The sequence below is a fragment of the Larimichthys crocea genome, chromosome II (assembly GCF_000972845.2).
Source record: "Larimichthys crocea isolate SSNF chromosome II, L_crocea_2.0, whole genome shotgun sequence".
In the NCBI taxonomy this organism is placed as follows: Eukaryota; Metazoa; Chordata; class Actinopteri; family Sciaenidae; genus Larimichthys; species Larimichthys crocea.
The window spans coordinates 6,630,588-6,645,701 of NC_040012.1; the positions used below are offsets into that span (position 1 = coordinate 6,630,588).

Consider the following 15,114-nt stretch of genomic DNA (forward strand, 5'->3'; position numbering starts at 1 on the left):
GTAAAAAAAAAATGCAAAAGGTCCTAGTGCGAGCCAGTGTTTGGTTTGTCCCTTCTGAGCTACTGTAGAAACAAAGTGGTTCAACATGGTGAACTCTCTGGTGGTTCTCTCAAAGGCTCATTCTCAGGTGATTATACACTTATGAAAACATAGTTATGGATATTATATTCAATTTCTAACAGTAGATGCCCTTAAATGTTACACACCGGACCTAAAGTGTGTAACAGAACATGGAGACAGTTAATGTGGCCTAATGAGGATGGCACAAGACTGCTTCATAAACTTCCGTGCTGGTGTAATTCCAGCCAAATAAACAGATGTGTCGACCTGCTCTGCCGTATGAAGTCTTACGTGCAGATATACTACATGTGCAGGACGCTGGCCTCAGAAAATGGCATTATTCAGTTCAGTTTGTATGTAGGTGCAGTTTGCTGACTTCTGTCTTTTGGTTATTAAGTTGCACATGTGTTGTTAAATATATTGTCATTAGTGCATCATGGACTTTTTGTTTTGTGTCACCTTAATAAAGTCATAAGTGTCTGTGTGTGAAGGAGACTTGCTTACTGTACCTCTAGCTTTACCTGCCCTCTAGTGGCAGGTAAAGTGAACTGCATTTGCTTTGACAAATCACAGACTAGCAGATCACTCAACACGACACAAAGCTTTAAAAACATTTATATAAAGACAGATGGAAAAAAATGTCCAGAAAAGAGAGGGGACAAAATAAATTCAGATGCTTGCTTGCTTGCTCTTGTACCACGTGGCACTCCTGGGTTTGATCAGAGCTAGAGTGGCTTTTTCTGTGTTTACAGTTCTGGGAACAAATCAGCATGGCACAATAGCCCATTGATGCCTTCATGACTGATTCACAGCACAGCAAATGTGGCCGCCATAAAAAATGGTACCAGTGCGCCAGTAAAAGAGGATGAGAGCACAAAACGTTAAAAAAAAAAAAGTGTTATGAGGTAGGAAATGTATTCCACATGTGTTAGACATCAAGGATAGTGGAAGTGTTTTAGTTGGAACATTGACTGTCAATAAAACTCAATACGCTTTCTTTAACTGCGTCTATTTAGTCAAATTACTCATTCTTGGCTCCAGACCATTTGCCAAAAAGCTATCAGAGGTTCTGATTTAGTTATTTTCCATTATACACACACATATTAATCCACCAGTGTATCATATCTGTTTTAATTAATGTCATAAAATGTATTTTTGTGTTATTTTATTCTGACAGCTCACAGGTCGATTCAAACCTGTAAATCTTCTCACTGCGATGCAGCGCTTGTGTATCATGTAGACTGACACATGAATCCGTGTAACGTGAACTCTGCCTGTGTTTATTTGAGCCATGCCTTCAGATGGTTGTTTGATATACTAAATACCTCAGCACAATTCAGAGAAAGGCTGCAGAACTTCAGCTGCAACTGGAAAGGTAAACAAACAAAAAACGAAATGTGTCAAGACAAAAAAAGGTTCTGAACTGCATATAGAAGATTAGAATAATCCTCGCTGTGGGGAAATAAAACATTCCTGCTCAGTCACTTTTTGTACCCACTGTATAAATATGACTTATTTATGACCTCTCCTCCTCACTGCAACATATAATGCTAATACTTATCTTGCTGCAGAGGTATCCACTTTCTCTTGAGATCCACAACTGTTGCATTTTGGACATCTTTCATCTTTTTCATGCGGTTGTTTTTTTGCTCTGTGTGTGTCAGATCTGTGCAAGACTCCACCGTCCACCATGCTGGACTTGAGTCTGCCACCTTCTGGTTCCCAAGCCAAATCCTTATCCAGCTGTACAGAACTGTATGATACGTCACACAATAAGTGGATAAGTGGACAATGAGTTAAACTACTACTACTTTTTGCAAGGTCATAGAAAACTCATAATATTGTTATTCTTATTTAAAGTGTCAACATAGATAGATAGATAGATAGATAGATAGATAGATAGATAGATAGATAGATAGATAGATAGATAGATAGATAGATAGATAGATAGATAGATAGATAGATTTGGTATATTTGAATACAAACACAAGATAAATATCTGATAACACTTTAAATCATACATGTCTACAGGGGCCTTGCAGAGGGTTTGCTGCTGTAGCAGTAGTAGTAGTAGTAGACTGGAGCATCCATTCATAAAAAAGCATAACCATAACAACAGTATCACTGTGGTGTATTGAAGGGCACAGTTGATAGGCTTTCCTCACTCGAACTGAGGGTCTAAGGACAGAGGGTGTCACTCCCTGTACAGATTGTAAAGCCCTCCGAGGCAAATGTACTTTGTGACTTTGGGCTATACAAATAAAATTAGATAGATCGATAGATAGATTCTGTGTATTTGAATACAATAAAAATGCAATAGAATAAAATACTGAGGTAGAAAAATAAATAGAATTAAAACACAGACACAAGATAAATTTCTGATAACACTTTAAATCATATATGTCTACAGGGGCCTTGCAGAGGGTTTGCTGTAGTTTAGTAGTAGTAGTAGTTAGTAGTAGTATTAGTAGTAGTAGTAAGTAACTTACTCTTTAGGAAAGACTGAAACATGCATTCATAAAAAAACATAGATAAATAGATTGATTGATAGATAGATAAATTCGGTGGTAGTAGTATTAGTAGTAGTAGTAAGTAACTTTAAAATACTCTTTAGGAAAGACTGAAACATGCATTCATAAAAAACAGATAGATTGATTGATTGATCGATAGATAGATAGATAGATAGATAGATAGATAGATAGATAGATAGATAGATAGATAGATAGATAGATAGATAGATAGATTCGGTAGTAGTAGTAGTATTAGTATTAGTAGTAAGTAACTTTAAACTACTCTTTAGGAAAGATTGAAACATGCATTCATAAAAAAACATAGATAGATAGATTGATTGATTGACAGATAGATAGATAGTAGTAGTATTAGTAGTAAGTAACTTTAAACTACTCTTTAGGTAAGACTGAAACATGCATTCATAAAAAAACAGATAGATTGATTGATTGATAGATAGATTCTGTAGTAGTAGTATTAGTAGTAGTAGTATTAGTAGTAGTAGTAGTAGTTGTATTAGTAGTAGTAGTAGTAGTTGTATTAGTAGTAGTAGTAAGTAACTTTAAACTACTCTTTAGGAAAGACTGAAACATGCATTCATAAAAAAACACAGATAGATAGATTGATTGATAGATAGATAGTAGTAGTATTAGTAGTAGTAGTAGTATTAGTAGTAAGTAACTTTAAACTACTCTTTAGGGAAGATTGAAGCATGCATTCATAAAAAAACATAAGCACAGCCGCGGTCGTGCACAGTATCCCCGCGGTGTCTTGCAGCAGTGTTCGTGCAGGGGGTCTCTCCTCCTCCTCCTCCTCCTCCTCCTCCTCTCGCATGAAGCAGCGCGGCGGCAGCAGCGTGCGCTCCCTCCGCTCCCTCCGCTCCCTCCGCTCTGAAAACATCTCTGGCCTCGACTCGTCTCATCTGCGCGGTGGGTTGTGGGTGTGTGTGAGCGTCGAAGTAAAATGGCGGACTTGGCAAACGAAGGTGAGTAAGTGGCAGTGAGAAGAAAAAAAAAACAAAACAAAACAAAACAACAACAACGGCGGCTTACACCGCGGCTCGGGCACAAACGGCGGCCGGACGTCGCTCGCCATGGTCGGATAGGTGAAGTGAGCGCGTGTTACCGCGTGTTACCGGAGAGCTCGAGGTGAATTAGAGGCTTTGGCCGTTAACGGGAACACACAGCGTTAGCCGGCGGAGCTAACGATGCTAACCCGCTCCGGGCTGCGGGTAATACCTGGAAACGCCCCGCTAACTTCTCCAAAACGCTACAGCACCCGGCTATTTATAGTCTGTGTGTGCGTGTGTTTGTCATTTGCAGTTAGATTAAAACCAACCAGAGCTAACTCCTTTGTTTTTTTAATTTTTAAATATATCATGTTTCTATTGATGTTGCTATTTTTAAGCTGGCGTTCATTTAGGCGCGGAAAAACGTCAGCTAGGAGACAATGCTTGTAGGTTTGTGTGATCGCTTTTTATTTTTCAGTGTTAATATATATTTATGTATATATATTTAATCATGATTGTGTGTGTGTGTGTGAATTCAGTGATGACTCATGCTGGATGGAGGCTAACTATGAGCTAAGCTACGATTAAAGATGGGGAGGGAGGAAGGAGAAGAACCGGCGGCGGCTCTGACTATTTGCTGGAGTCGGTAAAAAAAAAAAAATAGAAAAAGGAAAAAGGGGAAGCTAGCTGGTTAACAAGAGCCGGGTTTGATTTCTTCAATGAAGATCGGTGTAGCATGCTGCACTCGTATTTTTTTGTTTTGTTTTGTTATTGCATTCATTAGCTGTCTTGGAAAAGCCGCAGATGGTTTAAATATAGGTCACATAACATTCAGTTTCCTGCACGTTGGACGTGTTTCATACATAAACAAGCCTGGTGTTAGCAAATGAGGGTGTTACAGATGGTGATGTCCAATCCAAGTACATTTAAAATAATAATAATAAACGTGTGAGCGATGCTACACCTGCTCAGTGTAACACAGGCCCAGCCCCAGACACAGGGAAACCTTTTGTCTGCAAACATTATAGGATTACACATCTCACAGAGGTGACAGTGTGAAGGTGGCGACATCAAACTAGATTGAACATGACAATATCTTTTTAAAGCTGCAGAGAGCTGGATGAAACCCCCCTCTCCCCTCTTTCTTTTTCTTTTTGTAGCTACAGTTGCCATGTGCACTCATTGAAAGTTTCTTTTTTTTTTAAATAACATTTCAACACAATGTGAGCTCACTCTTCCTGTGTTTTTTTTTTTTTCCCTAAAGTTAAAAGCTGACATTGACTGAAATTACACATTGTTCAGCATTTATAGAAATTATTTACTTGAGTCATCTCGAGTCGGGTTTCACTGACATTTAAAATAAACCGTCGCGTGTTACCTCACAGCGACAGGCGGGCCGTTTAGTTTGATCTAACGCTGCAAGCCTGTGAATCGTATATATTTTTCTGGATTGAATCGTATGTGCTGTGTTTATCATTGTGCATTTGGATTTAGTGTTTTATTCACGTCGCCCTTTATAGTTTTATCAACAAGAGTCACGTGGTCGCTGCTTTTTAAGCCCTCAGCTGGTTTGTTTTCTGCTGTAAACAATGAAGAATCGAAACACGTTACAAGTTTGTTGTGCGCTTTAAAACTTGGATGACTAGCCTACGTCTTCTCTTAACAGACAAGCCTGCCATAGCGCCACCTGTGTTTGTTTTCCAAAAAGATAAAGCACAGAAGGTAAGTCTCTTTCTCTCTCTCATATTCAAAGTGTTTCTTGAAGCTGATGTCATATTTTTATGATATTTAAACAGATTCTTGACATATTGCAACAAGAGTTATCGACGTTAAGTCTCGCCCCATTAGCGGAGCTGTTAACACGGCGGCTTGATGAAATGTCAAAAATCTGTTGACATCATGTTAAGTAGGTTTTACTTAAATTGACGCCGCTCCTCGGCGTTTCCCACGATGCAGCTCAGGACTGAATAACACAAGATGCAACCTAGTGTTACTATTTCATGTGATGCTTTGGGATAATAAAAATTAAAAGAAAACCTCCATTGTGTTTTTCTTGCAGCGATCTGCGGAGGGCTCAAGCGCAGAGGATGGAGAAGGTGAATTTAAATGTCCAAACTGGCCACTTAAAAGTTGTTGATGTTATCGTCCTCGTAGATTTATTTAAACTGGGATATCACCAATGTTTTGTTACCATTTTCAGATTCAGATAAAGACGAGGGAAGTTACTGCCCCCCTGTGAAAAGGGAAAGGACCTCATCGTTCCCACCCCCACATTCTGGTAAGGGCACGTGGTGACTAAGCAGAGCATTTGTGTTTTTTCTCTCTCTCTCTCTCTCTCTTGGTTCTTGCTTGTGGTGTACACATTGATTTGTATGCTTAGTGCCATGCCTGTTTGCTACTTTGCAGTTCCCAAGAACAATGTATTCATGCCCTCAAGTTTCTGCCAGTCTCCGACTGGGAACTCTGACTCTGAGCCAGGTGAGCCATCAAGACCACCGTTAGTTTTCTCTTCACAGCTTGAAAAGCCCCCCTGCAGTAAATTTCTTAGCTTCAAGTGTTGACAGTTTAAGGCAACAAACACAATAAATGTGCTGAGGCTGGTGAACAGTAACCTCCAAGTTATCATTTTTTAACACACGTGTTTTCAAACGTCATGACAGCATCGGTTGCAAATAAGATGTCAATGTTTTGCATACTGTCTCATATTGCTAATGCACTCCTTCACTCTGACCAGCTCTAGTTAACTCGCATGTTGTCGTTTTACTTTTGAACTAACGTTTGAAGTGTCTGACGTCATTAACCGAGGGAGAAAAATGCACGGTTACAAAGCTACAAATGACAGAGGCGTATTCATTAGAAATGGTTATAAATAATAAGCGGAGATGAGTTTGGTTTTAAACTTAATAAACGACCTTTTGGAAGAATCTCCCTACGTCAGATCAGCGTAGTCGTCTTGGACATCTCTAAATTGGTTCAAGCTGGTTTGTTGTTGTATTAAAGCTATTCTAGTTGAGGTCTGGTTATTTTGAAAGAGCTTGGCCAACCTCTCCGCGTGTCTATGGCTACACCATCGGTCCGTGCCAGTTTGTGTCATGCGTTACAAATAGGACATGCAATATACCCGACAGAGAGAGCGGCGAAAAACCTATTTGTTTGGTGAGTTGGCAGTATTAAATTAAATAAAACTCGCTTAAGAAGAGCTTCTCAAAATCCCCGGTAATTCAGAGAATACTTCTTCATTGTGGGAACATTGTGACCTTGCATGACCCGTGGCTATGCCTGTACATAATGCAGTTCTGTTCTGGATTATGATCGTTTTGAAGTGCCAGATTTCAGCCGGGAAACAAAGTGTGAGTTTACCAGTCAAAGTTATGATGCCCAGTGTTGGGGGGGAAAAGTTGTGGTTTATAATAGTAAGTCCACAGGATTTAATATTCTAAGATACCAGAGTGTAATGTGCTGCTGGTTGACAGGAATGGTTTATTAGGGATTATAAGACACTTGTGTTTTGTGCTGGTGGGCCTCTGTGCCTTATTTTGTAAAGACACACTGTTTCCAGCTTAAGGTTGTTTTTGTATTTGTGAGATCAGCTTTCTTCTTCTTTTTTCAAAAAAAAAAAAGGAAACATGCATCTGCAAAATAAGTTCAGGTCTCAGTTCCACACTTGTGCAGACACTTTGCCGGGGTTTGGTATCCCTCTATGGGTCACACATGCTGTATTTATCTGTCGCAGTCTGGAGCGTGCTGTTTACCATCTCAGACGGTGTTTGTTGTGGTGCACCATGTGCATTTCATTGGAAGGAGAAATAATTCATTTAAATTCAGTTTAAACTCATTGGAAACAGGATGAAATGTACACAGTATCACAGGCATCAGGAAACTAAATATGAACTGATGCTTCACGACTGCAGGGGGACTTTTAATATTAAGAAAAATGTGAATTATTATTGTCTTATTTATTACATTTTTTTGCTTTGGATTTGATTGGTTGCGTTCTCATCACCAGCTCAGCTATTTAGAGTTGGCAAGAGTGATGTCACCGGTTAACAGAGCTTAACAGAGAGAGGAGGGGGGGGGGCATCCACTTGCGCAAACAAACACAACATAATTAATGACCGTTTTTAGCATATTACATAAAGCACTTATTTGGAAAGTTGAAAACAAAGATGGAACAAACAAGAGTCCAAACACTGATTGATTGTAAAACTAGAGCGACGGATCATGCGCGCTGGTGTCTTTGTTAGATTTTAAGATTTGGTTTTGTTTGCACGTGTGGATGTTTTCATTGCACAGCAGTATGTAAATGCACCTCCACGTCCTCAGAGCTGTGCTGCTTTAAAAACAAGACCCGCCAAGAGCACGTTCATGTTCGCCAGACATGATAACGATCTTGTAAATCTCGAGATAAAAGAGGATACCGTTTTTTTTTTTTTACAAGTGCTTTCGTCTTTCTGCGTTAGCACTGATTAGGGCCAGGTCACGTCGGGCTAATAAAGCCACCGAGATGGAGAGTCAGGTTGAAGTTCGATCACAGGCCCTAGCGCCTGCCGTGTTACCGCACAGGACTTGAATTGCAACTGGATCGCTGTACAAGGGTTGCTGTGGTAACAGGCCCTGTGGTTAGGAAGGTGCAAAGACAGAAGTAACATACACGTTTATAAGTTGTTGTTGTGACTCTTGGATCTTTCTTTTTTTTTAATGTCGGCCTTTTCTTGTGCTCCGTCTCACCAGAGGAGAAACCTGTTGGATTCCGTTTAAAGCCACCAACTCTCATACATGGACAGGCACCCAGTTCAGGTTGGTGTTCGAGGTCAATAGCCTTCTTCTGTGTAATATTTCTTTTGACTTGATTTTGAAATTTTGACAAAAAATTACCTGAATTTGAACTTTTTTTTTTTATACAACCCCTCTTAGATATTATACTAGACTTCAAGATGTAGAACCAAAAACAGATCATTGTGTTAAAGGAACAAAAAAAAAGAAGTATGAAACAAGTTGGCTGTGTTTCAGGCGTCCCAAGTCAGAAACCCAAGGAACAGCAACGCAGTGTCCTCCGCCCTGCAGTTCTCCAGGCACCTCCCTCTAAATCTCATATAGAGTCCAGTGAGTGCAGCTTTAAGACACCTTATAAACAACTACCACTATAAACTAGACAAAGCATACTTCATCATTATTAAAACTTAACTCTGAATATTGATATCTTGCATAGCGTGTTTTTCTGCATGTGACTCACAGACTAAACTTGCTTTGGCATACTGGGGGAAAAAACAGTAAATTATCTTTGTCCTTTCTGTCTGTTCATCTAGATTCCAGTTGTGGAACCAACGGTGTGAAAAAGTCATCAGATGGGACACCTGGGGCCCAGTCCCTCTTCCTGAACAACACAGAGCACTCAGCCACCATGGGCAAGTCACTGGTGAGGAGATCTGTGGTTTCATGCCCCTTTTGTATTGAAGTATTTTGCGTTAGGCATTCGTAAAAAGTTACGTAAACGTTATAAAAAAGAATCACAGGTGTACAAGGTGTTGCAGAACTTCTATTGAAACCGACAACAACAAATCTAAAGTTGACGTTTGGGTTCCCATTTCAGAAACATGAAAATGAGGAAGATGGAGCAAGTGGTAACAAAGACGGAGGCGGAAGAGAGAAGAAGGAGGCAGATGTAGCAATATCTTTTGTGTTTGGTCAGAATATCAAAGACAGAGCAAAGGTGGGTTGTTTTCCACTCAGCTCGGACCTCTTCCTGACCCAGCCACTGTGCAAACCTGAGGCGAGGACGTGTGCGACAAACAGAAACATGCAGACGGTTAAATGTAGCAGACCGGAAAGGCTTTTACACATTTCAGACTCTATATATATACGGAGTTCCTCTGTTATAGTCTACAATTTGTGCTTAACTTGCGACTTTTACGTACTCCTACACTAGAATTACTCTCGGGGTCTCAGTTTCCTCGCTAAGAGGATTTCTTATTGTGTTGTGTGGCTTCAGTTCCTAGTAAGAGGTGTAGTTCTTGTGATTTTTGTACAATTTCCAGTATTATTTTGTATAATTTTGTGGCAGGAATGTTTTGACGTTTTTGGAAACGGTGACTCACTGCTCACTCGTTTGCTATGGTCGGTCAGGATTTTCAATAATGCGGATTTGGAAATCCGTAATGGATTTTTTGGCCTTTCAATTTGTTTTTTAAGCATTTACTCCAAGTTTAACACTTTTCTTCCCCCTCTAGTTGGAAGAGAACAGTACAGAAGACAAGTCAAAGGATAGTGTGCCACTGGACGCTCAATCGGAGGGCACTAATTATTTCTTACAGTACATCTCTACCCCAAGGTAATGAAGTTGTGTCCTCCTTTGAGTATTTTTAGCAAGTCATCTTCATTCATGATTAACTTCCATAAACTCACTGTTTTATTCCTCTCTCCTCTCCTTTCAGTTCAAAAAATGCCACAAACAGTACAGACAGTGGGGCAAAATTTGTTTTTGGGCAGAACATGTCAGAACGAGTTCTGGTGAGTTGATATAGCCTTTTGAATAGCGAGTCTACCATCCGTCACGTCGGGGGAAAGCTCCTAATGATTGAGCTTTGAACGAGTTCCAATCAACCCGCCTTTGTTGTGTTTCTCCAGAGTCCCCCGAAGGGCGAGTCCTCAAACGAGGAGAATAAAGAAGTTTCAGCTACCCCTGCTTCAGAGCCCTCATCACAGGAAACCACCCCAGAGAAGGGTAAAGACACAAACCCCACTGATTATTGAAAACACGTTTGATATTTGGCTTGACTACTAGAAGCTTTAAGAGAGTCGGTTGGCTCTGCTCCAGTGATAACAACTGAGGCCCGGGACGGCTAAATAAGCAGGAATATAAAGTGAAACATGGCTACATCTAGCTGTCGAGTTATATTAAAAGTGGCATCAAATGTAATTGGGAGCTAGTGTTTGATTCAAAGTCCATAAATACATCTGCAATCTGAGAGTCTCACCCATCTCCTAAAACATCACAGCTTTTATTTCCTTTATGCACCAAATAAATCCTGGATATATCCACATGTTTTGACACATTAGAGGTATTTTATCAAAGTGTGCGAGCGCGAATAACAGCTCGACAGGAATAAGGTGCAAGGAGATTTTTTTTTTCCTCATGTGAAAGTGTGAAAAAATTCAGATAACTAGAAAATATCACCTGCTTGTTTGAGGTGGGAATGATTTATTAGAAACGTAGGACTCGATGCTGCACGCACGCTGGTTTGATGGATATGTTGGCAAAGACGGAGGCTTATTGAAAGTTATTTTGTTGGCTGATCGCACAAGGCCACGTCGTCTGCTGTTACAATACTGAACGTAGATTTTTGTGATTTAACAGTATGTTCCAGTTACTGTCTGCGTCCGCTACCACTGAAAAGAAATTTGCATTATGTAGCTGCTATGTGCAAACGTATTTATTATTATTCACTTCAAACAGTCTGCAGCAGCCCGTACAGCTTTTATAAGTAATCGAGCGCCAGCCTATGTGCTTCAGGTTTCGTTGCAAAGATGGAGGGAGGGGAGGCTCTCAAAGAGTTTTAAAGTGAAGATCTCCGCAACCAAATATTACAGAAGTCAGGTGCAGATGTCTCACTGCTGTGTTTTTATCTCACCAGCGAACAGCGTGTCAGAGTCTTTGGAGGAGTCTGCAGCAGCCTACACCAAAGCCACAGCCAAGAAGTGCATCTTAGAGAAGGTCGACGTCAAAACCGGAGAGGAATCAGAAAGCAACGTTTTACAGGTAGGAGGCGGTGTCTCTGCATTCAACAAGAAACGTAACAGGAAGCAGTGAAACTGACGTCTGTTGTCGTTACGCTCTTATTTCAGATGCAGTGCAAATTATATGTATTTGAGAAGACCGCCCAGTCGTGGATAGAGCGAGGTCGAGGCTTGCTGAGGCTCAACGATATGGCGTCGACGGACGATGGCACGCTACAGTCCCGTCTAGGTAAACACACTTCACTGGCAGAAACTTCCGGTGTACGGTAACAACTTGTGCGTGTACACTGCGGTGTCGGATATTCATGGTTCAGTGATCACATTGCGTTTGTCTGTGGGTTGAATGTTTCGTGCCAGGTAGATACGAGATCGAAGATAACGCCGAGGAGGGGAAAAACAAATCCTTCTTAGTGCTTTTCATAGCCGGCATGTGTCAGTACCTGACTCTGAACACAAGGGGGAGCCAGTTCCTCTGCTGGGCACCAAAGCATGCTGTTAAAGAGGAAGTGGAAGCACAAAAATAAAGTTCCTGAAAAGTTCAGATACATTTCTTATCACTATAAGTCGCTACATGTATGTATTTATGCTGAAAAACACTACAAAATATAACATAACATCCTCAGCCTCTTGATGGAGCTATAGGTAGAATACCATGGACTAAAACAAGTGGTTGGTCGCCTGGACCTGGACCTGGACCTGTAGTTCGCTGCTGTTTACATGTGTGTGTGTTTGTGTTTAAACCCTTCCAGTGATGAGGACCCAGGGCAGCCTCCGGTTGATCCTCAACACTAAACTTTGGCCCCAGATGCAGGTGGACAAGGCCAGCGAGAAGAGTGTACGAATCACTGCCATGGACACAGAGGACCAGGGGGTCAAGGTCTTCCTAATATCGGTGCGTATCGCCAGATTTTTATTATTTTTTTTCTTTCTTACACAAATAAAAAGACCCCAAATATTCTTTATATATCTATAGACCGTCACTACCGATGCACGAGTTAAGTAGAGCACGAACGTCTGCTGTAACAGTTTCAGCGCAAACAGGGCAGAAAGTTTTTTTTCATAATTCATCTACTGCCGCTGTTCTTCCTGACGAGACGTCACCAGCCTGATATCTGCAGACAGCTTCAGCGGTTATACTATGAGAAGTGACATCTTTTAAAAATCTGAGGCTTCACCTTGTGAGATAACATTAAAATAAACAAGAAGACAAAGCATCTTTTTTTTCTTTTTCTTGCATAAGTGAAGGTTAGATTTGATGCAAGATCGCCAGAGCCAGCCCGCCATCATAAGTCATGACTGTCCCTTAAACTTTGCTGGATGCACTATTGTAACTATTGACCTGACAGTTTATGAGAAGTTAGTGCAGCCTGTTAACGTGGCTTTTGTGAGTGAAATGAAGCCGTTTGTGCACGTTGTAATAGCAAAAATGAAATAGAAATTCATCCTTCGCCGTGTCTCTCTACGCCTCCTCTCTTCAGGGTAGCTCTAAGGACATAGGTCAGCTGGCTGCAGCGTTACATCACCGTATCTTAGCCCTGAAGAGCCGGGCAGAGCAAGAGCCCGAGACCCCGACGACAACCATCCCTGAGGCTGAGGTACCGCAGTCCAATGAGGACGACAGCGACGAGGAAGACAATGCCTCCGCCTCGGCTTCGGCCTCCACTCCTGCTACGAGTGAGTGCTTTTTTTTTTTTCCTTTATCGTTCGCGTTTCAACGCTCCCTGCTTTGCTTACGCCTCACAGTTTGGAGCGTTTTGCGGTTTGCTTTGTGATGTACACATTGCCGACAAAAACTCTCGCTTTTCTTCCTGCAGGTAATTCAGAGGGAGGAGAGAGCCAGGCAGCAGGAAGCACATAGCGTCACTCTTGGACAGCCTGCCTAAGATGCTGCTGTTGAGGCATTTTGCTGTAGGCATCTCCATGGACACCCCCTTGACCAACATGGGTCCTCCAGACCAGTACCTTTTGGATATTAGAAGTCTAGCTCCAGGAAATAACCCCTTTGTGCCGGAGTGTCTCACCCAACTCGTGCAGTTCATCTTCTCTGCATTCAGCGTAATATCTGGAGTCGTTTCTTCCCTCCCTCTCCTGTTTTGTGTTTTATTTTTGTTTTCGAGTATTTTTTCCTCTCCCCGATAGCAAAAATAAAGACTTCAAAGCTTTGGTTTGGGACTTTTCTGCTCATCATATTGATGAGTGTAAAGGGTGTTTTCCTCTACATTTTAAAGTATGGCACATGTTAAGACTGCAGTTTCTACTTTGGGACCTTTTTACTCACTCTACAGTTGTACCTCTGGACGCCACACATCCAGAGGAGCTTCATTCACAGTGTATTTGACTAGTCATCAGTCCGTTGTTCTTACATCGAGTCCAACCCTCCCGTCCCCCCCTTCCATCCCAAACAGTCCATGCGTTAGGTTTTTTGGCAAATGTAATTTATTTTGGATCGTCATTTTCATAAAGCATCTCAACACATATGTGCTGTTTGTAATGGCTAGCCAAGACCACTCAAGTTGTCATTAATAGCAGTTTCTTATATTTCCTATTGACCTATATATTATACTGAATAAAAGACTGAAACACTGCGGTTTCTGCTAATGTGACTTAATTATGATGACAAAAGAGCAGAAGGGTTCAACTCAAAGAAATTCTCTCTAAATTAGTTAAAAAAAAAAGAAATGTTAGTCATTCACCTTGGGTTTTATTTTTTTTTGTTTCATTTTTTCCCGAAATGGAAATTTAACTCATCGGTCTACAATCTGCATGTAACTGTTATTTCTCTTTTTGTTTTTTTTTTCTTTCCAGCATCCCATGAGTTTACTGTGTTTTTTTATTATTATTATTATTATTATTAATTTGAAAATATACAAACTTTTTATCCATTTTCATTTGGGGAAAAAAAAAAAACGTATTGGAATGAAGACTTAACTTCATGTGTGGAAAGATTTGCGTGATAACTGTTAATACCTTTTTGAATGTCATGTACATTTGAATATATCATCATTTAGTAGCGCACCATGTTTTCTCATCTCCTCCAACTGCCCCCCTTTACAAAATAAACCATTTTGGACTGACGTCTGCGATTTTTTCCTTTTGAAAACTTGTTTTTTTTTTGCTTTTTTTTTCTCTGTGCACAATGGAAACTTGAATCCACATTTCAGATAAAGACATCCGTAGACTGGTATACTCTGACACTGCCTTCTGTAGCTGTATTAAATCAAAACAGCAGCCAGACAAAGGCAGAGTGGTTCATCTGTTTTATATTCATGCGGCTGGATCTGGCCTCCAGGTTGATGTATGCTGCGTTGTGACTGTGCCGAACAGAGACTTGGAGCAAAAACCTGCTTATGTACAATATGCATCACGCACAAGGTCATGAATTTTTGATGCATGTACCCATCATAACAGCCCGACACAATCATATACATCCAAACTAGGAACACAACTGCTGCTCCCAAACTCCCAAACTAATCTGCCTTTCTGTGGTGACTCTGTACAAAAGTATTTTCTATGGTTTCTCATGTAAATGACTGCAGCTGTGTCGTGTAAGTCACAAACGAAACATGTTCTGACCTTGGATGGATGGTATAAAAAAAACAAAAATGCACAACTTAAAGTGGTTTCTCCTTAAATCTTTCACACGGGTTCTTTTTTCTCTCTCACTGTGCGATTTCACAGACGTTCAGGAACTGCAACAAACAACATGGGACTCTTGTAAACAGACGTTTTACTGGAAGAAGATAAGGGGGAAAGGAGATTGTAAAAAAAAGGAGAAGGAAATGAAGTGTACAATGTACAAAATA

At 40.7% G+C, this 15,114-nt stretch overlaps 1 protein-coding gene across 5 annotated transcripts; it reads left to right on the forward strand.

The window, feature by feature from the left end:
* The first annotated feature begins 3,396 nt into the window (after positions 1-3,396).
* On the forward strand, positions 3,397-14,386 carry ranbp3b (RAN binding protein 3b). Of its 5 annotated transcripts, none has more exons than XM_019263628.2 (17): positions 3,397-3,553; positions 5,244-5,299; positions 5,637-5,673; positions 5,778-5,855; positions 5,984-6,055; positions 8,309-8,374; positions 8,588-8,680; positions 8,884-8,993; positions 9,168-9,287; positions 9,805-9,905; positions 10,009-10,084; positions 10,202-10,298; positions 11,209-11,333; positions 11,420-11,540; positions 12,061-12,203; positions 12,790-12,985; positions 13,126-14,386. In XM_019263628.2, exons 1-17 carry the CDS (start codon positions 3,532-3,534, stop codon positions 13,167-13,169), a joined length of 1,557 nt encoding a protein of 518 aa, XP_019119173.1. In that variant the 5' UTR covers positions 3,397-3,531; the 3' UTR covers positions 13,170-14,386. The 5 variants fall into 5 exon arrangements, with proteins under 5 accessions (XP_019119173.1, XP_019119188.1, XP_019119182.1 ...); XM_019263637.2 differs by having other exon boundaries at positions 3,398-3,553; positions 5,286-5,299; XM_027290466.1 differs by lacking the exon at positions 3,397-3,553 and adding an exon at positions 3,742-4,027.
* Positions 14,387-15,114: the final 728 nt, after the last annotated feature.

What these genes read in the sequence shown, in the direction of transcription:
- ranbp3b (XM_019263628.2), top strand. Translation starts at nt 3,532, where the DNA reads ATGGCGGACTTGGCAAACGAAG. An exon ending in CAGTACATCTCTACCCCAAG is followed by an intron (nt 9,906 to 10,008) that starts GTAATGAAGTTG and finishes CTCTCCTTTCAG; the next exon opens with TTCAAAAAATGCCACAAACA. An exon ending in GGCCTCCACTCCTGCTACGA is followed by an intron (nt 12,986 to 13,125) that starts GTGAGTGCTTTT and finishes TTCTTCCTGCAG; the next exon opens with GTAATTCAGAGGGAGGAGAG.